At 42.2% G+C, this 24,710-nt stretch overlaps 3 protein-coding genes across 4 annotated transcripts; 1 reads left to right on the top strand and 2 right to left on the bottom strand.

Annotated features, from left to right (window-relative positions):
- Nucleotides 1–254: 254 nt before the first annotated feature.
- On the bottom strand, nt 255–2,784 carry LOC134018710 (coiled-coil domain-containing protein 42-like). Of its 2 annotated transcripts, XM_062458889.1 has the most exons (7): nt 2,200–2,784; nt 1,990–2,095; nt 1,756–1,860; nt 1,445–1,645; nt 1,053–1,274; nt 726–890; nt 255–455 (listed from the first exon to the last, which is right to left on the bottom strand). In XM_062458889.1, exons 1-7 carry the CDS (start codon nt 2,262–2,264, stop codon nt 375–377), a joined length of 945 nt encoding a protein of 314 aa, XP_062314873.1. In that variant the 5' UTR covers nt 2,265–2,784; the 3' UTR covers nt 255–374. The 2 variants fall into 2 exon arrangements, with proteins under 2 accessions (XP_062314873.1, XP_062314872.1); XM_062458888.1 differs by lacking the exon at nt 255–455 and having other exon boundaries at nt 466–890.
- Nucleotides 2,785–2,929: 145 nt separating this feature from the next.
- sdf4 (stromal cell derived factor 4) lies at nt 2,930–7,119 on the bottom strand. The gene is made up of 7 exons (XM_062458887.1): nt 6,762–7,119; nt 6,089–6,415; nt 5,430–5,566; nt 5,146–5,259; nt 4,604–4,762; nt 4,291–4,466; nt 2,930–4,071 (listed from the first exon to the last, which is right to left on the bottom strand). The coding sequence occupies exons 2-7, from the start codon at nt 6,400–6,402 to the stop codon at nt 3,895–3,897; spliced, it is 1,077 nt and encodes a 358-aa protein (XP_062314871.1). The 5' UTR covers nt 6,403–6,415; nt 6,762–7,119; the 3' UTR covers nt 2,930–3,894.
- A 733-nt stretch (nt 7,120–7,852) lies between these two features.
- c1qtnf12 (C1q and TNF related 12) lies at nt 7,853–21,050 on the top strand. Its single transcript, XM_062458890.1, has 8 exons — nt 7,853–9,016; nt 16,232–16,333; nt 16,550–16,661; nt 17,146–17,327; nt 18,090–18,198; nt 18,285–18,378; nt 19,587–19,665; nt 19,816–21,050. The coding sequence occupies exons 1-8, from the start codon at nt 8,843–8,845 to the stop codon at nt 19,912–19,914; spliced, it is 951 nt and encodes a 316-aa protein (XP_062314874.1). The 5' UTR covers nt 7,853–8,842; the 3' UTR covers nt 19,915–21,050.
- Nucleotides 21,051–24,710: the final 3,660 nt, after the last annotated feature.

The raw sequence follows: 24,710 nt of genomic DNA, 5'->3' as shown, positions 1-24,710 counted from the left end.
ATCCTCTTCAAATGGTGATATTCACTCATTCTTGAATTGACTTGTGTTGAATCTAATGAAAGTGATTCATGAGTATGTGAATTGATGTTAGATATCTGTATTTCAGAAAAAGTTATGGATTTGGTGAAATTATGATTATTCCTACATAACTATCATAACTATATTGAAGTGAAGTGCTTCAGTGCTACGCAACGAACTCGTATACGCAATAAACAGATTCTTAAAGTGATTCAATGTTCTTGAAATCTCTTTTAATTTGAAGAAAAAGGTACATGTTATCTTTGAAAGTGTGAAAAGTGTAGAAAATCATAGTCTGTACTTCATTGATACAAAACAGTGTCATGGACAAGGACAACTTCAAGGTGTGTGATGCTTCATCGGTGCCCAGCGGCTGGCTGGTCCAGTCGGCTCACCTCCTCCCAGATGGAGATCAGATCAACCAGGAAGCTCTGGATCTGTCAGGAACCAGGACAACCAAACCATAGAGACATGCTAGCTTATCTAGCAGGATGATAGATTTCCAAAATTATAAGGTATACAAAAATAGTACTACACACTAGAAAGACACTGGACAAACTGGACAGACAATAACCAAGTAGGAAGAGTATAGCTTGCTACACATTATGTTATCAGGAATTACATATCCTCGGTGTGGATCCGGTGTTCGTCCATGGCCACTTTACCATCCAATAAGGGCATACTTTTCTGTACACATTAAACTGTACCTTATCCAGCTGTTTGAGTGTGTCGTCTGGGGCTACAGGTGTTTCACCACTGTCTTTGCTCCTCTTGCACACACTCTGGTAAAGGTTCAGGGTAGCCATCTTGATTGTACCCAACAGCAGCGTCTTCTTGGCAGCTGTGTTCTGTATGTGGGTCCATCTTGATTCCTACCCATAAAGAAGTAGGCACTGTTTGATTAGTTTGGCCAAGATTTCAGTCAACCAGAAGAAAGCAGATACTGTAGATCAAGTATCTAAACGATCAGTAAACTATCTCTCCATGGAACATTCGATCTGTTAACATGGGTTAATTGCGACTGTGATTCTCACCCAGATCAGGCCGTCAGCGCGAGCCTTGTCCAGCTGGCTCTGAAGCTGGGCTAGAGTGTTGTTGTAGTGCAGCAGGGTGTCGTGGCTCTGCTCCATGTAGCGGGCTAGCTGGCTCCTAGAGTTCTCTGTGCTGTCCTGGTTCTGCTGGGTGGTGAGGACCAGGTCCTCTCGGGTCAGCGTCAGAGTGTCGTAGCGAGACATCACCTGCCGAACCTCCTGAAACTACGAAGGCAAACGAGAATCCACCAGGTGTGGAATTGGTAAAGGTTGTGGCATATGGGTCAATAACACACCCTCACATGTTCAACACACCCGTTTCCTAATTCCTTCATATTTTTCCAGGTCAAAGTCAGTTAACCAAAATTGTCTTGGCCCTACCCTAAGTGACCCACCTGCTCACTGGCTTGTACCACTTTTTGTAGATATTGGGGGTAGATGGCATTTTTGTTGACTCGTTTCTCCAGACTATCTCGCACTTCAACAAGAGCTTTCACATCCATCTGGAGGGCCCTCAGGTCCGCCTGCTTCTGATTGGTCAGCTCTCTCTCCCGTCCCGCCTTCTTCACAGCTCGACAGCGCTTCACCTCATTGTCCTTTTCAGAGGGTGATGTCCCAGGAGGATGAGATAATAGAGATGGTAGTGTTCTTACATAACCTTGTATTAACTGGCTTTCGGCTAGAATGGTTGTACTGGTCCCAATACCTTCAGAAAGTTGTCAAATTTTTGCAGATATTCCTTCATCTGGTCCTCCTTCTCTCTGAGCTCCTTCTTGCGGACTTTGAGGGCTCTAATGGTAGACTCAAAGTCCTGCAAAACCAGAAAAATGCTACATCAATGGATATGGGTGGAGAACATAACAACATCACAGTTAAGATATGCTAGTTTTGTTATTTCCTGTGGTGTAAGCAGGGATTGCATAGATGAGTATGGTATGACCTCTTTTTGCATATTCATGGCATTGTGGACTATCTTGGCCTCCCGTGTCTTCTGCAGCAAACGGGAAGAAGGTGCCAGTATTTCACCTCCAAAAGACTTGGACTTCCTGTCAAAACACAAAATGGTAACCATATACATCCGCTACAGTTATAGGCATTGTGCTTCTGGAAAGAAAAGCAGTAATACAGAGCATTCAAAAACTATAATTACACCAGCTGGTCGCGAAGGTTCTCCCCAAAATAACTTTTAAAATATTCGGACAAATTTACAGACATGTTGATGAGCTGTATTATAAAATAAAGATAACGAAAATATTATTCTGTATAGCCTTCTACAAAAATGGCCATAGAATGGCATTGCTAGAATTTTGACTTATAAAATAATAATGGTCTCATAGCAACCATAGTTTAACTAATTAGAACTGAGTAAATGCTGAAAATAAATAAACTTGACACAGGAGGACAGAGCTTTTTAGTCCACTTGGAGTACAATATATAAAGCTTTGTTAGATTCTGCAGATTAAGCTTTAATGTGGTGACAAAACATTTCCACAGGTTATTACGATGCAACATTTGAGGAATGCTTATTACACAACTGTCCAAGCACAGCAAACAGAAGTACTTATATGGCAGGAATTGATTGGGAACAGAAATAAACCGAAAAACATCTTATGAATTCACCAATAATAGTAAAATGCACAATGTGTCATCACCTGGATGTCTAAATAAATGATATATTACTCTATTTTAAGTAAAAAGAAAGATAATTGCATACCACACCATTTACAACTAAAGTTGTTGTCTGCCAGTAGGCATCATCTTAATGTTTGAATGTCACTGATAATATTCACTCTCATTCATCAGTTTCCATTGAGCTCATCACAAATGACGATTTGCATTAATAGCATTCGTAAATTTTGAAAGAATGATAAAATAAGCTATTCAACAAAACGTGTTTATTGTTGGAATTGAAAACAATGCAGTACTGATTTAGCTTAATTGTGTATATTCTTCAATGCACGGTCCAAAATATATTAGGTGTCCTTAAATATTTAAATTGGACTAGCAAATGCATTTTGCAGAAAGGTGAAACCCCCTTACTGGATGTGATTCTCCCCTACATGATGATGCGCTGGACTATCCTCGGTAGACACTAAGAGCAGGACGGATAAGAGAACCAGAACATCCGTAAGGCCATGCCACAGCAACTTTACAATAACACAAAAGGGAAATAATTCCCAAAGAATGAGGCTTTAGAGTGGTTTCAAAAGAATTGTGCTTCGGTTGTATACTCTGTGTATATGCCTGTAATTGCATCACTTTTTGTTTCATTTCAGCAGCATACATTTTGTGACCCCATTTGACCCACATTAAAAGTTGAGAAGATAAATTCGATACACTAAGGTATGTACATTGCTTTTTTTTGCAGTTACACAAACGTCACTGGATGTTTTCACTGAGTTTCTACAACACAAAAAAATAGCTGTGCAAGTCATATCCATGAGCTACTGCATTAGTGGGGGAAATAATTGTATCTGTTTCCAATTCCTCATATACATACAGTTCACAATATATTAACACAAATGAATTATGAAGGTGACGCAGAGTCTTGAATGCACCAAATTCCCAACAGACCATTATCCGTAAGAGGCAATCCGACTGCAGACAGAAGGCAGACCATGGCAATGGTTAACTGACAGTCTGGAGATGAGAAACGTTTTATCCTTAGAGTCAGTGGAGGGGGAGGCATGGGGAACAAGGCTTTAGAAACACAGAATTGCACACTAGCACATCCCAACACTTGAGATTTTCCATTCAGTAAGACAGGCGAGTCTTGGGAGGAATTCCCCCTGCCTGTCAGTTGGACAAGGGGACAGGGAAGGGGATTCTATAGGATCTTTTGTCTTCAGAACTCCTCGTGTACATTGCGGGCATAGTCCATGAGCTTGCTGCCAGTGAAGTATTCACTGTATTTGAGGATCTCATCCAGCTCCAGGTTGTGATTCTGGTTCTCATCAGCCACAGCAATCATCTGCTTGGCCTCATTCAGCGCATTGAACTCGTTCATGGGGTCCATGTACTCCTGAACAATAGGAAGAACAACAAGGACGAACATAAGAAGAGGAAAGACAGGACGTATGAGTGCAACCAGTAACAGACAGAAAAAACTAAGTTATCTGAAATTATAATATACACAAAACCCCTTGTCACATTAGATCCCAAATGTAGTCATCGTTCACATACATAAGTGCCCATTTTATTAATTATTCGAGCGTCAACCTATTCTTGGAGACAGTAATACCTCAAGTTCCTCCATGGTAACGATGCCATCATGATTAGCATCGATGACGTCTTCAAACTCCTTCTTCCTCTCCTTGACCCAGTCATCATCAATGTCCTGAGCCTGCTGGTTCTCCACAGTGCCCATGGGCAAAGAGATGAACTCTGACAGTGTCAGCTGCTTATTACCATCCTGGTCTGCCAGAACAAGACAACACACACCTTTCATTCAGACAGCATTACCTACTACTTCTACCTTATTCATTTACCCAAGCAAATCCACGGAATATAGGGTGTGAAGAGACTTTGAACTCATAAGAAAGAGTAGGCATTACCCAGGTCTCGTACAATCTCTTTGACCATGTATTTGAGCATGCCTCGGCTGTGCTCGGGGTGCAGGAAGGACAGGAACTCGTCCTCGTTGAGCAGCTGGTCTGCTGGTGGGTTGTCAGCCTGGAACCAGCGATCCTTCAGGCTCTCCAGAACCTCCTGAGCTGCACACACACACACGACATCACTTTTGTACATTTGATTCATGTAACAGCCTTGGATCCAAAGCGGTAAACAAAAGAATGCACAGCAGATGATCAAGGATCAGAAGTGGGTCGTTCTAAAAGGAAGGTGGTTAGAGCCAAGCAAAGATTTGATTTTTTTTACCGGACACTGTGCAACAATACCATCATCTCAACTACAATATCACATCCTTTTGATTATCCAAACACCGATAGCTAATACTGTGTTCTGGACTGCCTTAGGCCAGTCTATTCACAATAGTACGAAAAACTATCCTCTGGACAGACTAATACATTACTATTTATATAAATCTTATATAATATACAGGCTATGAACAAAAATAAGATGTGTGTTGTGAACTTACTTTCCTCATCCACCTTCAGATCTTCGTTATTCTTAATTTTTTCTGCCATTTCCTTTTCGTTAAATCCTTTGCTGGCCAAGAATTTGACCCGGTATTCGTCCCACGTCACATGACCTGCCGTTGAAGAAAAAAAAAGAAAATGCACAACAACTTAACAACTGGGATTTGGCAACCCACAGCTGTTGTGTGGTCCAATCCAGGCTGGGCCTGAGGAGCTGAGTGTTGGTAACGGGGCTAACTCAGCAGAGCCATATGGATGGTCATGTGATGGGTGATTCCCTCACCGTCTCCATCTGGGTCGACAGCACGGAAGCTCAACTTGTTCTCCCTCACAGCCTCCTGGAAGTGCTCCTCTGTCTTCTCCATGATCCAGCGCTGCATCTCCTTGGCGCTGACACTGTTGTCTTTGTTAAAGTCCACCCTGGGGGTGAGAGGAGCAGCTTGTTCAAACGAGCTGGATCAATACTTTCAAATCGATACTTAAAAAGCCTTCTGGGTTGGAGGGCTGGAATACATCAGAGCCAGTCTAAATCAGTCGTGTCAGGTTGTGAGTGGTTGTAAGCTGGGTGTGTGTGGGGTCAGTGTGCCCTGACCACACAGGGATTCTTTGTGCTATGCACCCAAACCTACTTTTCATACCCAACTTACTTTGCCTAATGCAACTTGACACAGATGCATGTTGTCTAGGTAGACTAGAGGATCAGAGCCAACATTATGGACCATGTGTTCCTCACTACAAATCAAACCCCAAGCTTGCCTTCCTTCCACTTAAGCTTTGAGTCCCTCAGCATGGGTTGAACTGGGAAAGTGTTTACAGCAGTAGGTTGTTGTGGACGATCCATTACTAACAAACATCCAATATGCCTCCACTGTGGCTTTAAATGGTACAACATCAATAACGAATTATTTAACTGATGTATCTGCAAGGAGAAACTAGTCTTACTTAGTGAAGATATCCATCAGCTTCATCCTGTTCTTCCTCGGCTCTGAGTCCTCCTCGAACTCCTCCATCTCTTTTCCAAGGAACACTTCCTGGTGGAAGTCCTTGTTCAGGTGGCCGTCCATCTCTAGCTTAACTCCATTCAGATGGTCTGGGGGCAGAATCTCGTTGTCGTCTTTGATGGTGGGGTTCTTGTCTTTCAATGCTGATATATTGACTGCTGGTCGTGCATTGACACCCATGGTATGGAGCAGGGTAACAAGGGCGATGGACACAGCCAAAAGCTGCCCGCACCAAGCTCTCCGCCACACAGACATCGCCACTGCTTTCCTTAACGGGCGGAAGTACGTTTGGTCATTCAAAACAACCAACTCACAGTTACACGTCACATAAGTAGGCTAACCCAGCTATGCTAGCTAGCTAGATAGGGTTGTATCTAATCTATTTAGCCTAGCTATCTCCAGTCTAGGAATTAGCTGCATATCACTGAAGAAAACGACTGAATTTATAAGTGATTGTATGTAGCCTACTTTGCTTTACTCTACTAGCTTGTCTAGCTATGGGGGGATTACTCTACTGCAGCTGTGTCAGTCTCGGCTAATGTTGTTGGTCAAATCACAGGAACTGAACTGTTTAGCGAACAAAACAGACCACTCGAAAATAAATGGTAACCTACCTGCTAACTTTACACTCCAACGACAAAAACCCTGAACACAGCACTAAATAGTTCCAATAAAAAATAAATAAAGGCTATGTTGCTAGCATTAGCCTAACAGACTGAACCAGAAACGCAAACTGTCGTTTGCCGTGTTACTAGTTCCTGTACACGTGGCTTCCCAATGTTCCTGTACGGATACACCTACCTGCCAAGTGTAAGGAGCGTAAACACAGCAGGTAATATTTTTCGGTGTAAAGTTCTGTTTCAGAAAATGATAAGATACACAAACTGTGCTGCAACGGTGCCAATCAGACCGATGCGATGGAGGCTACGTGGTACTGTCAGGAAATAAAATGAGCTTGTCCGAACACCATGTTGGTGAGGTCGCCCGGCATCAATACATGTTATTCTTTACCTCTGGGTGGCACTATATACTTATTTTACCGAGCTCGAAATCAATACCATAATCAGGTGTATTTGTTCACGTATCTATAAAAAGTGAGGCAATTGAAGAGAGCCGTGGCAGTCCTAGTAGTAGATTTGGGGTTTTTGTGATTGTGGTCGTTTAAACATTGTTGATACGTTTATTTATGTGCCGCAATTTGATCAAGGATGATAATATTTCAGACACGAACAAATTATTGTAGGCTAGAAGTAGATTGTATTTCAACACACAACGTCAGTAGGTTTATACGTAAACCCATCTCCTCCCTAACACATGCAACAGTCAGAATTCAGTCTTTGGCAATTTGTCAAACAAGAGGTTATACAAGACAATGCGTAGGCTATACGGTCCGTTTTCATACATTCGTTGTCGTATTTAGTTTGGATCTTAAAACACAAGGCAACTTAGGAGACAGTCACACACACTCACACGGAGAAAGATAGAGACCAATACACACTGTAACTTGTCTTCCAAGGAACCTCCCTAGCTTTCTGAGCATTTCATCTATGAGATAAAACAGAGCTGAACAAATCAGTGGGTTTGCCAGTTCACTGTTGAAAAATATAGGCAAGGGTAGGGAGAAGATGGAGTGGGGGAGAGAGAAAGAGGGAGGGAGAGAGGGTGATGATAAAACTCCAGTCAGAGCCCTCCTGTAAGCTCAGTCACAGAGAGGGAGTTTACAGAGACGCACAGGGAGAGTGAGTGTAACGGAGCAAGCAGGGACCTACCACACATTCACATACAAACAGGGCTCTCTGAGATGAAAATGCGCACTTTCTTATACTTGATGAATGAAAACCAGTGAGACGTGTACTACTGGTTCAGTTGGCCAGAAGCCGGAGAAGTTTGATTTTTTTTTGACTTCTTCGTTTCTTTCTGGAGCTGGGAACACGTTTACCCTGTAGCGAGAACTGAAGACAGAAGGTCAAAGACTGAGAAAAGTGGACCATCTCCAACTGTTCCTGGACTTTTCCTCTCTCTCCACTCTTGTGGGCAACGTATGTGAGGAGCGACAGATTGAATGCTGAATGGCATGTCCCACCTCTCCCAACAACTGCACGGTACTATGAGGAAGACCAGTCGCCCAGAGTAACATCAAGAGAGAGGTGGGATAGAGAGGATTACTATCCATCTCTATCATTGGGCTCCCTCCCTCCCACCCACCCCCAGCTTCGACCGCCCCTCCTCTCCAACTCTCCCGTTGCCCCTTGTGCCCCCCCACCCCTCACCCCCCAACAGAGCAGAAAGCGTGAAAAATCTCACTAATGGGTTTATTTGCTGTCAGATCTGCGCTGATCTGTCATTCCTTGGGACCATTCCACTTGACATTTCATAGCTGAGTAAGCCGCCTGGCTTCCCGACTAGAGTTAGCGGTGCCCCAGCAACACCCTGCTTGCTCAGAGCTCATCAGGACCAGAGCAGCAACAGCAGTCAGTCTGTCTGTCTGTCTGTCAGTCAGTCTGACAGTCCCCCCCCCAGACCCTCAAGAGACCCTCAGAGCTGCAGCCCTCCAGTCTCCTTTACCCCTACTGAGATCTCTGCATTAGAGCAGGCGTCAGGCAGCAGCCTCTGTCTGTCTGACAGAACACAATCCTCCTTAGAGGATTCAGATCTTTCCGCACGGATCCTCGTGTTGATTCTGTGGCGAGGGAAGATGTGGTGTGGGCCTCTGGCAGTGGTGGCTGCAGTGTTGTGGACTCAGTGTGTCCTGCTGGAAGGGGTGGATGCCAAGAAGGAGAGGAAGAGGCCAAAGGAGACCAGCCCACAGCACACTGAGACTTTCAATGCTACTCTCTCCAACAGTGAAGAAGTTGGTGGAAGCACCAAGGTAAGGTTGGAATACATCATAGTCTCTATGACTTGTGTCTCTTTGCAACTGACCTGGTGCAAAATGATCCTCTGAATGCATATGGGTGTTATCTTTAGCGAAGTAGAGTTATTTTGTATTTCATATAGTGTGTAGTGTACTGCATTTTGTTAAACTTATGAAGAGTATTCTGGCCCTGTTCATGAAAGTACATGTGCCATAGTTTTATATCAAACCAAAGTGTCTAATATCTCATCCAAACATATATTACCCATCTGAACTACAGTAGTGAAATATCTTTTGACATTGTCACATGGGTTTTATACAAGATACTGCAGTACGAGTAGAAGATGTGTTCTAGGTGAAAACCCAGTGTAGGACAGGTGTGCCCTAACGGGTCAAGCCTCAGACAGTGAAACAGTCTCAGATGTGTGAAAGACTAAATGGATGGCTTCCTGAGGAATGTCAGGAATGTGCACATCTAAAGACTGATCAAGGCATCAATTAGTCCTCACAATGTGTGTCTGCCACCAATTTTCCAGACTATCATGAAGGAGTATTAGTGAATCAAGACACATGCGGGTAATCTAAATGGAGACAATTGTAATTTCCCAAAACTTGGTACAGAATATGTATCAAACTGTGCAGCTGTAGTTTGTGAGATTTGGCAGGTTAAGGAAAACTGTAATTGTTGATATTTGAAAAAAAGAATGCACACAGTATGTTTTCAAGTCAAATTAGGTTTCAACAAAGTTTCCTTTTTGAAAACAACACTTGATCTTTGACATCGCTGTTTATTGGTATATTGCTGGTGTTTCATATTTGTATGGGTTTCCATGGGCTATTTGTTTTGCTTTCAGCCCACCCGTTGTGTTGGCATTCTCAAATGACTCTTTCTGCCCCATCCCCACTACACCAAACCTCCTTCCCTGACTCCTTCAGGTTGTCTCTGGAGGTCAGTTCTCTTGGCAGAATCTCCAAAAAAAGTTTGCCAACCATTAAGTGATCTCTATATTCTTAAAAACACATGAGCTCTGCAGCTCGTTGTGGCATGGCAGTGTTTATTTGTCTTGATTCACCCTGTAAAAGCAGCGGCTATGAAGGATGACCTTGTGTCAACCCTCAGGCTGCTGCAGATTGCACCCCGTTGGGACTTGACTCCTCTCTCCCATCCCAAGAGGGGGTGTCTTTGCCTCCACGAGCCTCCTGCAGTTTCCCCCTCAGCTCGACAGGCCTACTGCCATGATGTAATTCCTGGGAAAGTTAGGTGGGTAGATATTTAAAGACCTTTGGCTATACTTTTCCCAGCCCATTGATTCTGTCATTCACAGGCCGGTCTGACTCCGCTGTGTCTGGGACATCCGATAGGGGCGGTGCGGCCCCGAAAACTGGGGCAGCATGCCGTGTAAGCCCCTCACAAAGCCCCATAGAAAGGGTCCTGAAAGAGGACACCTCGACAAGGATTAGCCCCCTGTGCCCCCCTCACTTACATTCTTTTCATCTCGTCTCCCACAATCTTAGGGTAATGACATAATCACTCCTAAGACCCAATGTTATGCCAGATAGTGTCTCTGCCAAACACTGTCACCTCTGATGAGGACTTGGCTTTTAAGCTCAAATCTTAAAGGTTAAGAAGGGCCTGTTCAAGGCTGGAAAATGTATACAGTACGTAGCATAGCCCCGCTCTGTCTGGAATTTAGTGAGACTACACACCGTGCATGCTGTATGTAATGTTTTGCTTAATGGTGCCAACTAAAGTTCATTTTCCCAATTTTCTCACCTCACACATCTGTACTTATGATGTCTTGTACAAAACAACAATTTATTATTGGAGTTGTCTTGGCAGGGTATAAAACAAGCATTTTCAAGGAAACCAAGGGTTTATACATTTACATGTTTTTTCTTTTGCCCAGTGGAAACTTGCGATGGCATTCATTTTCTATCTGGCATATCCCCAGTGTGGACTGTTGGCAGGGTGCAGCAGACTACATTCCACAAGAGATTTTCCATTTGAAATTGATCACAATAGTGAGGTGTGGAGTGGTGCACTGAGTGAAGTTTTGGGATTCGTGATTAAATATTTTCAGTTTTACTGGAAAGGTGTGGGGTTTAATTATAGACCAGCCCCAAAACATGCAACTGATAAAAATGTAAGTATGCAAAATGTGTTTTATTTCCTTCCTTTCTGAGAGGGAGATATAGTGAGAGATTTCAGCAGAGGCCTCTATGATGGCAGTAATTGAGGCAGTTAGGTCAAACATCACGCCTAGCCTGTTGAGTAATGGCTAAGGTCTGCCCTAAGGGAGGGTTTGTGTTTCCCTTCCCCTCATCCACAATGATGATTAATGCAGGGGTATATAGGACCTTTTTGATCTGGCGCCCCTACCACAGGGGAATGGGTTGATCCCACAGGATACAGCCTCACTGCCACAGACACATCTCTCTCAGAGGCTAAAGGTGTACCCAGTCTAGCCTCCCCACCAAGTCCAAACCCCCATACTCATTCAGAGACTGAAACACAACATAGAGAGTGTGTTTTGGAGACCCATGTTGTCTCCTTTAATGGTGTGAACGTCGAAATGGGCCATGCTTATTTAACACCACATGATTAATCACTGAACTCATTGAAATCTGAACAATAATAAACGATCGTTTGTCATTACATCAGAAATCTGCAAGTAAAATAAACTGTCAGGAGGATATTCCTTTGCGCTTCGTTAAATGTGCCAGAAAATACATCTCCTTTTTACACATCAGGCATAGTGGCCTGTTTCATTTGTATTTCTTTTCATTTTAATAACTTTTGATTGATGCCAGATTTATAGAAATCCCTTAATCTTGCCTGATGCGTATCATGTGCTGGTCATGTTCCTTCACCTTTGATTCACATTGGAGTCTTAATAACCACAATCATTTACCACTACAGCAGAGATTCCCAGCACTAGTAATGCATAGCATATCTGATAGAAACGTATCTAAATATTACTAGATAATGTGTGGTAATAATACATTTTTATGTTTGTATTTTGCCATGCTATTCCATACAGACTCATCTAAATGAACAAGTGTTACCTCATAAACCTGGTGCTACTCAACAAGAAACATTTGAAGTCTCTGTACCGTTGTGGCAGTGCGTAGAACCACAAATGAAGCACATAAAAAGAGGAACAACTAATGAGTATGTCTACCAGGAGAATTCCACCCCTCATGGGAACCACAGGGTGCAAATCAACCATAGCTTTGAGCCTTATGTGAAACTGGAACCGCAGGCCTGTTTAACAGCCTGGTTTACCTACCACAGATACAAAGGAAGACCCAACTCAACAATTTCTAGGCTATAATTTGTACACAAACAGGTGTCGCAAGTCAATCAGACTTTCTTTCAGCTTATTTACTTTATTTTGAGAGGAGGGGAGGGTTATTTTCTTGCAGATTTCATGAATACATTTTTATTGTGTTTCTTTCTTCTTCATCTGTTTTCACTTTCATGAACCGTCAGAAATGCACAAATCCATCTTTGTAAATACTATATATGAAGCATGCTTGTACTTCTAAACAAGACTGTATATGTAGGAATACATAATGCACATATTACAACATACACATACAGTATATACATATATTGTCATACTATTTCATATTACACACTAGAGAACACTACCTCTAAAAATTGAATTTTCTTTATATGGTTTCCTGCTGAGATTAGACATCAACAAGTGAGTGAAGGCAGACCGATTCAGTGCTGGTGGAACCCATCGCATGTCTACTCATATTTAGCTGTGGGGTGTTAAATCCTGAAGGCAATATGCGTCTGTGAAGTGCATCCGTGGGGAACGAAGCCTGGATTCATGACAATGGGGATGCAGGCAGGCTGGCAGACCGAGCAGGTCCTCCCCGGTTCAGGCAGGGAGCAGAAGCGTGGGGAACCCTGCCATCTGAGGAGAGAGCGAGGGAGAGGCTCGGCCCGGCCCTGCCCTGCTCTAGAGCTCAGCTACCCATGCATGGATGACTGCACAGGGAATACGGCGATGTAAAAACAAGGGATTAGGGAGGGCTCTCTATCATCCTGTCCCATGGTAAACCCTCACCTGTGAACATCACATGCCGTCGAATGTTGGTAGAAGCAACAATATTTCACTGTTGCATAACAGAATAAGAAATAGATCTGGGATTTCAGAGATGGCCTTTTTTCTGGTCTAAAGAATTCCGAGGCTGCCTGTGTTTTCAGCATCCACTACTGCCCCTGAAACGTGTTTCAGTGGTGTCTGTGTTTTTGATTGCTTGGTGCCCCAGGGAGATATTTTCTCTTCTATTGGCTGAAATCAACCTTCTTTTCCCAAACTATATAACCAAGGCAATGCAATAGGAATGATTCCTTCCAATTTAAGCCTTTGGATTCAGGAAATGATGCATGTACCAACATTTAAATCCCTCTACTACATATTTACAACATTACAAACAATGTTTGATAATCAGATGTCTAAGTTGTAGGTCAGTGTTACATCATTGCATGATAATGTAAAGGTGTATCACTGTTTCAAAATCTTTTGTATACTGCATACCATCACTGAGACGACCAGTGTATCGTCTTGTGTTGAGTTTTGTGAGTCGCGCATAGTTTAACACCTTGAGAATGTGACACATTTTCCTAGTCAACTGCACGGCGTTGTGCACTCACACATGTTGACAGACACGGCTGTGGCGCGGCACTCAACTACAGACTTGATCAAAGACAGGAGCTGATGTTCCTCATCAGCCCCCAGACTGATACCTCGACCTGCCCTCCGCTCACTTTGTTCCTCAGTCCTATGTGCTGAGACGGAGGTATGCGAGTGGAGACATAGTTTACTTTGTGCCACCCTCAATAACACTCAACGACAGATTAAACTTCTCTGACAGGTTTTCGGTGTCATCATGCAATATGGTTTTCACATCTGCATGTATGGATTCTGATGCCGCCCTTTGAAGAACACACTAGAGGTCGTCTCACCTGCATACAATGAATCCTAATTTTTTTCGTCTTGAATGTATTGCAATGGTCAGTTTTGTTTTACATGTCTACTTGAGTGCTGTAGAAAGATACATTTCTTCACAGTGCAAAAACATAGCCCCTAACCACCCTGGCTATTATATAATTAGTCTTATTTCGTTGCTCAAGAAATGGCAATAATTACTGTACCTTGTTCGCCCACCAAACTTCCTTGAACATAGAAAATCCTTTAGGGCACAGTTTTAATAATTTAATTACAATGGCATGTACTAACAATACAAGGGGATACAAGGGGAGGATTTCCTGGCAATGAAATGCTGACTTTTTTTATTATTATTCAGGGAATAGCTGAAGTATATAATTATAAGTCGCATGTGTGGGCTGACTTGTGTTGCTTGACATCTGAAAAACAGACAATGATGTATGACATCAACAGAAGAGATGTGTAGTTCTTTGAGTTCTTAGGATTAGCAGCCAAAGTATAGAAGCCTTTGTGTCTCACTGGCTGTCAGTGTTAGAGGGGTATTACTTGAATCATGTCGGATTGTCAGAGATAGGTTCTTTGTGAGAATACTCACATATCTGTTTGATGGATATTCGCACTTTTCAATTCTTAAAGAGCATCCTATAGGTATCATAGCTAAATATGAACAGCAGCCAAATCTTTGTTGATATGAAACATTTAAAAATTCTGATAGAATTCCAGCATTTTGTGGCATCAAGCGAAGACAAAAGTGTAACCAATTAGCTGGCTAAGGCTCTGTTATGGAAAAGATGTGGAGGATTATGGATTATGCAGTAACAGTATCTTCGTCTTGACAAAATCTGTCTCCCTTTTATCTGTTGCCAAGCCTCAAAAGCACCACAACAACACAGACATCCAACATGCAGGAGGAACTGTGTTACTCAAGTTGTTTATTTTGTCTGCTGTCAGACAAAGAGAGAGTGGGAGCGAGAGAAAAGGGAGGTAGAGTAGGGAGGGGGCAGCGAGAACAAGAAGAGAGAAAATAAAAAATATGAAAACTTTTTTATTCCAGGCCTATTGAAAGACAAACAAGGAGTGAGTCTGTTGCTGTTGAACAAGAGGCAGGTCTTTCTGTGAAGAAAGGGCCATGTTAGTTTTGCAGATAAATGATCCACGTCCTTTTGCCAAATCTAAACAAATTCCATTTCAGACAGCTCACCTCCGTTGCTTTTCCTTATCTGTCTTTATATCTCAACCACAGTCACTTGATGTTTGGGGAAGGACTTGGGGAAGATTCAAGTCATTTGTGGTTATTGGAAACTTTCCCCCCCAAATGAAACAATGCCAGTGTGAATTTAGTTTGAAAGTTTAGCTACATTCAAACATGACAGGGTTGTTTCACTTTGATCATGTAAGTCTGTCAAGAGATATTGTATTGTATCAACACAATACATTATACCTTTACAAATAACTTAGATTTGAAAGTAACACAAATTTCAGAATATGGATACATATAATTCCCAAAAGATAATCTAGAAGGTCTGAAAGTGTTGGTATGTTTTTTTTTACAATGCTGTCGAACTAATTGAGCTCTAAAACATGGCATCCAACCCACAAATGCTTTTTGAAGAGACTGCTCATGGAAACTTTCATCTGTTGAAAAAGTCACTTGAGAAGGTTTGTTTATTTTCTTCCAAGTCTATTTGGACACATAAGAATTGACGTGGCACCTGAGTGAATTATCTGGAGAGAGGAAAAATAAGCAGAAAGTCTTGTGGAGAGAAAAAGTGACTGAACAAGGTTTTCTAAAGCACAAAAAGATCTATTCTGTCTGGGACGTCAGTAGACAGTGAAGGCGAGAGAAAGAGAGTTTGACCTGACTGGATTTCTGGCACCGTTTCATAATATCTTTAGGCAAGACTTTCCAATGATGGTTTGTAAGCAGAAACTATGAGTCATAGTTAGGTAGGTACAATACTTTGCATTGTACGCCAGTTGGCCAAATCATTCAAGTCTAAAATATCTGATGAATATTGCAATTAGCAATCTTCTCAAAGAGCCATTGATCTTGAAGGGGTGAGACACAGAGTGCATATAAATCCTGCTTCATTGCAATTAGGATGTGTCTTCTACATATGTTCATCACTCCACACTCATCTAGCACTATCCCATAGTGGGGCTTACATAGTCCTTTCAACTTGTTACTTCAGCAACACACCCTGTAAACTTGTTACTTGGATCTAAAGTTCTAGGATTGTTTCTGTCATCTTTGCGGATCCAGGTACCTGACAACCAAAGGGTTGACCCACTGGGATCATGGATGGACTTTGTCAAACGACCCGTCGGCAACTTTCCTGGGAAGTGTCGCAAGAAACGACCCCTGGTAAATACCGCAGCCGTCTTCATCTGATCCAAAACACTTTTTTGGACTCACAGCTTATAGTTTTATGATCATGAACTGAAGTCTGGTTATCTCACATGACTTAGGTGAAGGGCTCTGCACCAGTTTCTATATTTGTTTAGTAGACTTAGTAAAAAGACAGGTTCCATTCTGTGGACTGTTTCATGTCCTGCATTGTGTCCATCCCCTCTCTGCCAGCCTGGGCCTCCTGGTCCCCCTGGCCCTCCAGGGCCCCAGGGCCCTCCTGGCTCCCCTGGGGCAGAGGTCACCCAGGAAGTCCTGCTGCAGGAGTTCAAAGAGATGATCAAAGGTAAGATGACGTCAGTAGCTTTTCTGCTAGAATGCTGATGGTAAACTCCTGCACATGAAACAAAATGGAGGACTTACATGCTTTATGTACAGGACGAAGGTGATGTAATGGGATTGCTTTTGACAATTTTTTAGAAGGTATGTCATACCCTTAATCTAGGTAATCTCTACAAAGTTAATTGAAGGTGTTCTGTAGCTACAGTTTATGTTGGTGTACTGTAATTGCTGTAATTATAAGAAAATGTTCCCAAGTTTACACCTAGCCAAACTTATTTTTGTAGTAATTTATTTTAGAGTAACCCTACCCACTGTTTTAACCTAGTCACTAACCACAGTAACAGAATGCCTTAGATTTACCAATGCAGTTTGGTTTTGTATTGAGGAACGTATAGCATATCGTGCTGCCCTACCCCTTGGGAAAGAGACCATGTTTTTAAAACGGTGGCAGTTAAGTGACTGTGCATGTACCTGTGTGTTTAACCCAGAGGCTACAGAGAGGAGAGCAGCCGTGGACAGACAGACCAGTCCAAGCCAGCTGCCCACAGCCTTCCTGGCCCTGGAAGGGCTGGCTTCTTACAGGAGGATAGAAGAGGCCTTCCACTGCAAGCTGAAGGGACCTGTGGTTGTTGACAAAAAGACCCTGCTGGAGCTGCAGAACTTCCAGACAGTACGTTTACTAGCAACGGTGGAAACATTTACGAGTGGTTATTTTAGATTTCCCTCTCTGTGTGTCCCTCAGTGTTCTTGTTATGTATCTGCCTTGTTTCTGCTGATTCACCTCTTCCTTTAGCTGTCTTTGCAAAATGATTCTGGCTGTATCCACTCTGTTTATAAGAATGAAGGAATTATGAGGGGATCATCCCATCACGGTCACTGGCACAAGCATAGCAGCCCCACGCAGTCTCAAACAGGCTGTATGGTCAAAAATATCTACATTTTCATTGCTCCACATCACTTGTTGGCAGCATACAAAAGGCACTCTGTCTGTGACTTGGAATAGGGTCTAGAGAGGACAAAAATAGACACTGTTTGAACCAGCATGCTGTAGTGGAAGAACTACTATGCCCTGGGACAGTCTGTCAAGGCAAAAGGCATTATGGGTACACTTAGACATGCACCAGGAATATTGTTATTACTCTGTGCGTGTTATTTAACACGCACAATTTAAGTTTTAATTGCATTTTCCAATAAGTTTTAATATGTTTAATTTTTATTTAAGTTGTTAGTTCTACAAATATAAGATGGGTAACCTGGTTATATTTCAACAAACTCTGAGTATCTAGAACTGTAGGAATGACTATACAGTTGCTCAGTGGTATACAAATTGACTTCATGTTAAGAGATCCCAAGTTCAAATACCCCAAATGTTGCTTTGGATAAAAATATCAGGTCAATTATACATTTATATAAATTCCCTCTGTTCCTCCAGCCACCTGCTAAAGGAGCCTTCCTGAGAGGCAGGGGCATGGACCAGTCCACTGGACGATTCACTGCTCCAGTCACAGGCATCTATCAGTTTTCTGCAAACGTTCATATTGGTGAGTAACACTTACTAGCTCACACTGGCAACATCAAATTGTGGACCTTTTGATCATTGATGGATCCTCTTGTTTTCTCCATGCAGACCACAACGAGGTGAAGAGGAGCAAAAGCCAACTCAGAGCCAGGGACAATATCCGAGTGTTGATCTGTATTGAGTCACTGTGCCACCGGTACACGTGAGTATGCCCTTAGTGTGCTGAGTAGAATGACTTTGAAGATTAACAAAGCCTTCAATGTCTAGTCCTTCATTCCAATTCACCATATACTGGTGCACTTTGACACCTTGGCATACAAAAAACATGTGGTTCTGGTTTGTTCTGGCTTGTGTAACATGTAAGATCCATCTTATCGAACAAAACAGAATGAGGATTGTTTCAATTACAAGAAGTGATTCATTGCACTATCCACCAGATCAGGTCCTAGTTAGTTAATTATGTTTCTCATTAGTTTGCGGTTGAGGTTCTCTATAACAGTCTGTCTTTCAATCCATGTTGTTTGCAGTTTAACTGTGTTTAATGCCAGCGTTACTTTTGCAAGTATTTATGATCTGTTAAACATGTTGTCTGTTATACTTTGTGTGGAACCAGTTAGGCATTTCCTGTGTAAAAGTGTGGCAGGTCTTTAAAGGAAACTGTTGACACCCTGTTCTGGTCCCTGTCGCCTCAGTAATCTTTATAGACTCACCTTTGACCCTTCAGACACCATGCTGCTCCCTGCTCGACGGGACATAGAACATAAATGCCCTTTTTGGGATGTGTGAGGCATATAATGAATGTCAATCTCACACAGGATGTAAATAACGGGCGGAAAAGCAATCAAAATCTGCTTTGTGTGTCTGTGCATACCATATTGTGATGGCATATGTTGCTGACATAAAGACATTAACTGCTCCCAAACACTAGAATGTATGTAGAGCACCAAAATATCCCTCTGAAACATAGTATTATGAAAGAGCCACATAAATAATACCATTATGATGGGTTTCCTAACCCAAAAGTGAGCTCAGTTTTTGCTTTCCCAGCTAAAGCTCCACTCAGTCTGGTACTCCCACACATGAAAATGTGGAGAATGTAAAATGAGGCTCATTGCAATCGCAGTTAGAGTGAAGACAAACATGATTGATTCGCCCCCAAAATGCAGCATTTCATTTAAACAGGAGCCAATGCTTTCAGTTTGGCCTGTGAGATTAACCCTAACCCTACAGCAATATAACTACAGTCTACAGACTTCATGGCAGATCATTCTGTCCTCAAACCAGAAAAACACTCTCAGAATGAAGATTTTGCACATTAATCTACCATAACATATTTAACATGCAAGTAAATACATTTTATTGCACAGCTGACATTGATTTTCCATTGTTTTTGTATTGGATCAAATGTAGGTCATTGGAAATGATTGTTGGATTAGAAAGCAACAGCAAGATATTTACAGTCTATGTGCAAGGATTGCTTGAACTTCAGGTAAGTTTCAGTAAATTAAGAAATATTATCTGAAAGTTTACTTTAATTCATAATTTAAGTTATGCTGTGCAACAATATGCCGTCCTTTGCAATGCCACTGCACAAGACTGTGTGCTCTGCTATATTTAAAAGGTTATTGTGTTTCTGTAGGTGGGACAGTACACCTCAATATTTGTGGACAATGCAGCTGGGGCATCAATTACAATACAGAATGGCTCTGACTTCATGGGCATGCTGCTGGGCGTATAGCCTCACCTCTCTCCAGTGGCCACAAGGACTCCGGCAACAGATGCTGTTTGGGCCTACTGTATCTCAGTGGACTACTAACTGACGTTCTCACCGTTAACATGAGAGATTGGAAAGATGGCTGCTGACACAAGACTTGGGCAATGTGGCCTCTGAACTTCTGGCAAATGGAGGAAGGACAGTTATGAAAGTTTGAGGACTGAGACTCTGTAAATTCCTAACTGCAGTATCATTGGCCAAAAGAGTTTCACTTTAGGACAGAACAATCTGATGGACAAGACAGTGGATTTCATTTTCTTCCTCAAACACCATGAACCATGACAAGCTATGGTTGTTCTGCATCACATTATGATGCTTTGTTATCTGTTCCCTATACAGACTTTGCACTGATCATCACATAGATGGATGTGCAGTGTAGCGGAATAGTGTAACTGTGTATTTATCTGTTTGGATTGGAACCCAAATTCATTGTATACACCAGTTATTGCATGTAAAGGGTTTATCATTTCATCAATCTCTAGTCATTAATTATGGTACGTAGACTATGTGACTACACTGGATAATACAAATATGCTCAGTGGATATTGTATGGGCCATCAGAGGCATCTCTGTTATGACATCTATTGCAACATGTTATTTCTGTTTTATTGCATTTAGAAAATGAGTATAGCCTACAGTTTTCAAGTGTACAGCTATGGAAGGTACGTGAGGTGACTGAATAAAATGAACGTAGGACACTCGAACAAGCTCAGTACTAAACACTGGCTATGCTAAGTGGATCCATCAACACACACCATGATGAGTATTGTGGTACATTTCTAATATTGGTTTCTTTTAGCACAGTCAATGAAGTAGTCTGTAAATTATGATTAAATATTCTCTAGTAATACTTAACTAAAAGCTGTTAAATTGAATGTTTTTGGTATTTATGTTTCTGTGTATCCAAATATTTAATGAAAAACGATTGAACTTAGCCTATACCTCGTCTGAACCTAAATATAAATGAGAAAGAGTATTAAGACCATATTAATTCCAATTAAATGTCATATCTCATTCTGATTATATTTTTTCATTAGGTCTTTTGATATTGTACTATAATCAAAATTAAAATATTTTAAATAAAGGGTCCTATATCTGTTGTCACTCAGTATATGCCTTTAGTTGCAATAAGTATATATATATTCCCATATTTCTTTAGCAGAAATGACAAAAAATACCTAAAATTCCTTCACTCTGGCAGGTTGCCAAAGGAAAAATAGTTGCTTACTAACCTATGCACCAAAGAATAGTTGGTTTTAGACACAACTTTTATGTTTGCATATAATTTATTGTCATGTCCAATCTGTTTTCAAATGAAACAGTTACATACAAAGCACATATAAATATATTAAAGAATGATTACATGCGAGCCATATAATGCAGTGATAATACTTTTTTATTTGTCCTGGGTGGTCTTTGTATCACAAGGCACTGATAAGAAGCTTTTAGCCTCCATTGCACAAATGCCTGTCTAGGCACCTGTAGGAGCTTGTTAACATCAATGCTTGAATGGCTTGATGAAGGCCCTGCTCATGAACGCATTGCTGAGACACAAAGTGCCACACATTGTACCCAGGGTAAGTTGGTCCCAGTATTTACTGTCCACGTGCTGACTGCGCCCTAGCTCATGGCATTACTGGAACTGACTGATCCATGTCATGACAAGGCACAGAGCATGAACTCAAGTTTTCTTCAAATGTAATACAAATCTTAAATGTGCTATTAAGCAAAGGCCTGTGTCTCAAGGCCAATGGCTGAAATACCATGCTTAAGGTCACTCTTCATCCATCAGTCCCACTGCACAGTCAAACAACTAGCTAAAACCTAGCGTCAACACAAATGTGTTAGACAGATGACAGAAAGGTAATGTTCTACATCATGTCTTCCTTGCTCTAGAACAAAGTGCATGAGACATACTTTGAGGGTTTTGATTGTCTTATGTGCAAAAAAGTGTTTAATGACAGCTATGTGAGCATGTCGCGACTCATTCACTGCCCTGGCGTTGTATGCGCAGGGCTTGCCAAAGCGGTTGCGAAACCGCCCTGCTCCATGACTCCCTGACAGGAATTTCCCATTGCCCCATTATCAGCATCAGACGAGCTGAGTGATCGCAATTACATCTGCCCAAATGCTAAGAGCAACTGTTTTTTCTCCCTTTCCTCCAGAGAAGTGAACTTCTATGAATGGCCCCATTGTGAACGTGTGAGTTCTGTCTTCCCTGAGTTGTTTAAACCGGCATAGTTGGGCTGCATAGCTTTAATGAGGATTTAATGAGCAGATTCCTCCTCCCTGGTGACTGGCCCATAGCGTGATGGCCACAGCAGAACCTCATCTGGACAGACCGTAAGGACTCAACGGGATCCCAAAATGACAAAGTAGTGAACTGAGTCACACTGCCAACACTACATGATTAAAGCTGTTGTCAGATGACATTATAGTTTGCTAACAACCTTTAAACCATCTGTCATCATATTATTGGTGATGATCAATTCAACAAGCTGTACATGAGTGGAACAGAGGCTTTTCGACCTTGGCTTGATGAAAGCAACGACTTTCCGCCAACAGTTTCAACATGGTCTTCATCACATGCAATCACACAATACCCGAAAGGGATGAGCTGAATTTCAGTTTAACAATGTGAAGGACGTGTCATTTGGAGGGACTCCATCCCAGAACTCCATCCCCATGCTCCCTGTGTTTCTCCCCCCTTTGTCAGCACTTCCAAACATGGCTACCTGCGGAGAGCAGCCTAGACAGAGAGACTCTCTCTGACGCCCAGCTCCTGTATATTATGTTTTGAGCATGCTTTGCATTTTTTCATGGCAACCTAAGTTACTCCAAACAACTCCACGGAGTCCAGGTCCTTCTGATACCAAGCCTGACCGCCCTAAACAAAACGGTTGCCAGGATACCACTCCAACCGTTTGTCTTGTCGTTTCAGGAAAATGGAATGTGTTCCAGACAAAAGCAATGGAGAGACATGCTGTACTGATCCACTAGTCTTTATTCCTTTCACTTTCTTTGATATTTTTCTTCCTTCTTTTTATTGTCACAGACAGCGTGGTTCCTAGATTATGTTACAATGAGCAGCTCAGTGAATATTTGGAAGGAGCAATGTACACATACTGTGAGCAACAATTGATTTTCCTATAAATTCTGCTCAGCAAACGCATCGGCGTAAGGGCAGTTCCTCAGACCTGGAGACTCCTGGGAAACTTCAAGAACCCACCAGGAGTCTGAGACATTTTTCTGCAAACAGCACCTCTCTGTCTGTCTGCATGTGTCAGTCAGTTAGCAGACAAGTCATAGGAGGGCTTTTGATGGTGCTGGTGTAGTTCATAGAAACCTAACCTTGCTGTGGATGAAGACGGGTAGCAAAATATCAACCAACACACAACCACACGTTCATTAGTTCATCTTTCTCTGCTGAGTTTTCTCAGGCTTAATTGTCTGGTTCAGTCGAAAAACGAAATTTCACTCCTTTTAAAACGTTGTGGTCTCTCTAAAATCTTAAAAAGAATTTACAGCCTGCACAGTCGTCACTGCCTAGTCTGTGCATCGTGTCCCATCTTCATTTTAATAATCCTTTTCACATCTCTCTTCCAAGACAAGCATAGTTTTGAAGCAGACAGCAATTCAAGAGTAATTTTCTATAATTTGACTCTCAAATTGCACATCTGTCAGATGTATTTACTGTTTCATTTATTCACACAAGGGTCCTTAATTGTGCTGTTCCATCATGTCTTGTTTCTGTCCTCCTATAAACTCAAGCCTCTTTAACTGTGGCCACAGACATGCCAAAGCTGTGTGAGGACACAGGACCATCCCATCTTACAAAAGTACACAACAAACCAGTCTCCCAACTCCCAGCTCCAGTATACCAGGGCCAGGACCAGGACCAGGGCCAAGGACTGGGACTGGGACTGAGACAGGGAAAAGGACAGGGACTCCTAGATCTAAATTGGAGACTCTAGGGTATAGGAACACAAGAGTGTCTTTCAGAACGCTCCCCTAATTACCAAATGTCGTCTGACATGGATCTGTCATTGGCACTAATTGTTTGTCCTGATGCCCACCTCCCTGGGGAGTCCTTGCATCGGACAGCAGGTTCACTCCGGGAGCCCACGGAGGCCCAAACTGGAGCCATCTGGGAGATTGATATCGTGTTAATGGCTCCCCAGGCTCCAAGACACATAGCAGCAAAACCATAAGAGGCAGAGGAATGTCAAGCTCGCTGAATCAATGTCACAATTAGAGTCATTTGCACAAAGACTTGAGACATTCAAACCTATTGTGTCCATTCTGAACTTGGCTTGTCTGACTATTTACACAATCCCATCACTGTGTTTGTGCATGTTCGACACGTGCCTGTTGTGCGTGCACAGTCATAAACATGCATGAGCAATGTCACTCGATCGTATGATAGGATAGTTCTGTGTTATGGATGTAGGCTGGGAGACACCCTCCTCCCATTCTTATTGTTAAAGACTTGAGTCGCTGGATGAAGTTTTTGCGTTGTTTCTCACACCTCATTGTGCAACTTCCTGTTGCATTGGTAGTCAAATGTTGTTGATAAGTAAGGGTGAAAAGCGGCCATATTGGTTGTTCTTCCAGATAAGTGTTAGGTATGAGGGATGTGAGGGATTGTTCTCAAGCTTAGACTTCTCCTCTAGCTGTTACTTCTTGCTCACTTCTGCTCCTCCTTGGTCTTTTCTTTTTCTCACTTTCTCTCTCCTATTTACAATAATCATAGAGTAGGT

Source organism: Osmerus eperlanus, chromosome 4 (assembly GCF_963692335.1).
Source record: "Osmerus eperlanus chromosome 4, fOsmEpe2.1, whole genome shotgun sequence".
Taxonomy (NCBI): Eukaryota; Metazoa; Chordata; class Actinopteri; order Osmeriformes; family Osmeridae; genus Osmerus; species Osmerus eperlanus.
The sequence above is the reverse complement of the archived record's forward strand: the minus strand, read 5'-3'. Positions and strand labels throughout refer to the sequence as shown.

Excerpts from the sequence above, each read along its gene's own strand:
- LOC134018710 (XM_062458888.1), bottom strand. The coding sequence starts at position 2,264 with ATGTCTGTAAATTTGTCCGAATATTTTAAAAGTTATTTTGGGGAGAAC. Across the intron at positions 2,096-2,199 it reads AACCTTCGCGACCAGCTGGT|GAAGTCCAAGTCTTTTGGAG; the intron begins GTAATTATAGTT and ends GTGTTTTGACAG. Across the intron at positions 1,861-1,989 it reads CCATGAATATGCAAAAAGAG|GACTTTGAGTCTACCATTAG; the intron begins GTCATACCATAC and ends CTGGTTTTGCAG.
- sdf4 (XM_062458887.1), bottom strand. The coding sequence starts at position 6,402 with ATGTCTGTGTGGCGGAGAGCTTGGTGCGGGCAGCTTTTGGCTGTGTCC. Across the intron at positions 5,260-5,429 it reads TGTCGACCCAGATGGAGACG|GTCATGTGACGTGGGACGAA; the intron begins GTGAGGGAATCA and ends CTTCAACGGCAG. Across the intron at positions 4,763-5,145 it reads TCTGAAGGTGGATGAGGAAA|CTCAGGAGGTTCTGGAGAGC; the intron begins GTAAGTTCACAA and ends GTGTGTGTGCAG.
- c1qtnf12 (XM_062458890.1), top strand. The coding sequence starts at position 8,843 with ATGTGGTGTGGGCCTCTGGCAGTGGTGGCTGCAGTGTTGTGGACTCAG. Across the intron at positions 17,328-18,089 it reads AGCTGCAGAACTTCCAGACA|CCACCTGCTAAAGGAGCCTT; the intron begins GTACGTTTACTA and ends CTGTTCCTCCAG. Across the intron at positions 18,199-18,284 it reads TTCTGCAAACGTTCATATTG|ACCACAACGAGGTGAAGAGG; the intron begins GTGAGTAACACT and ends TTCTCCATGCAG.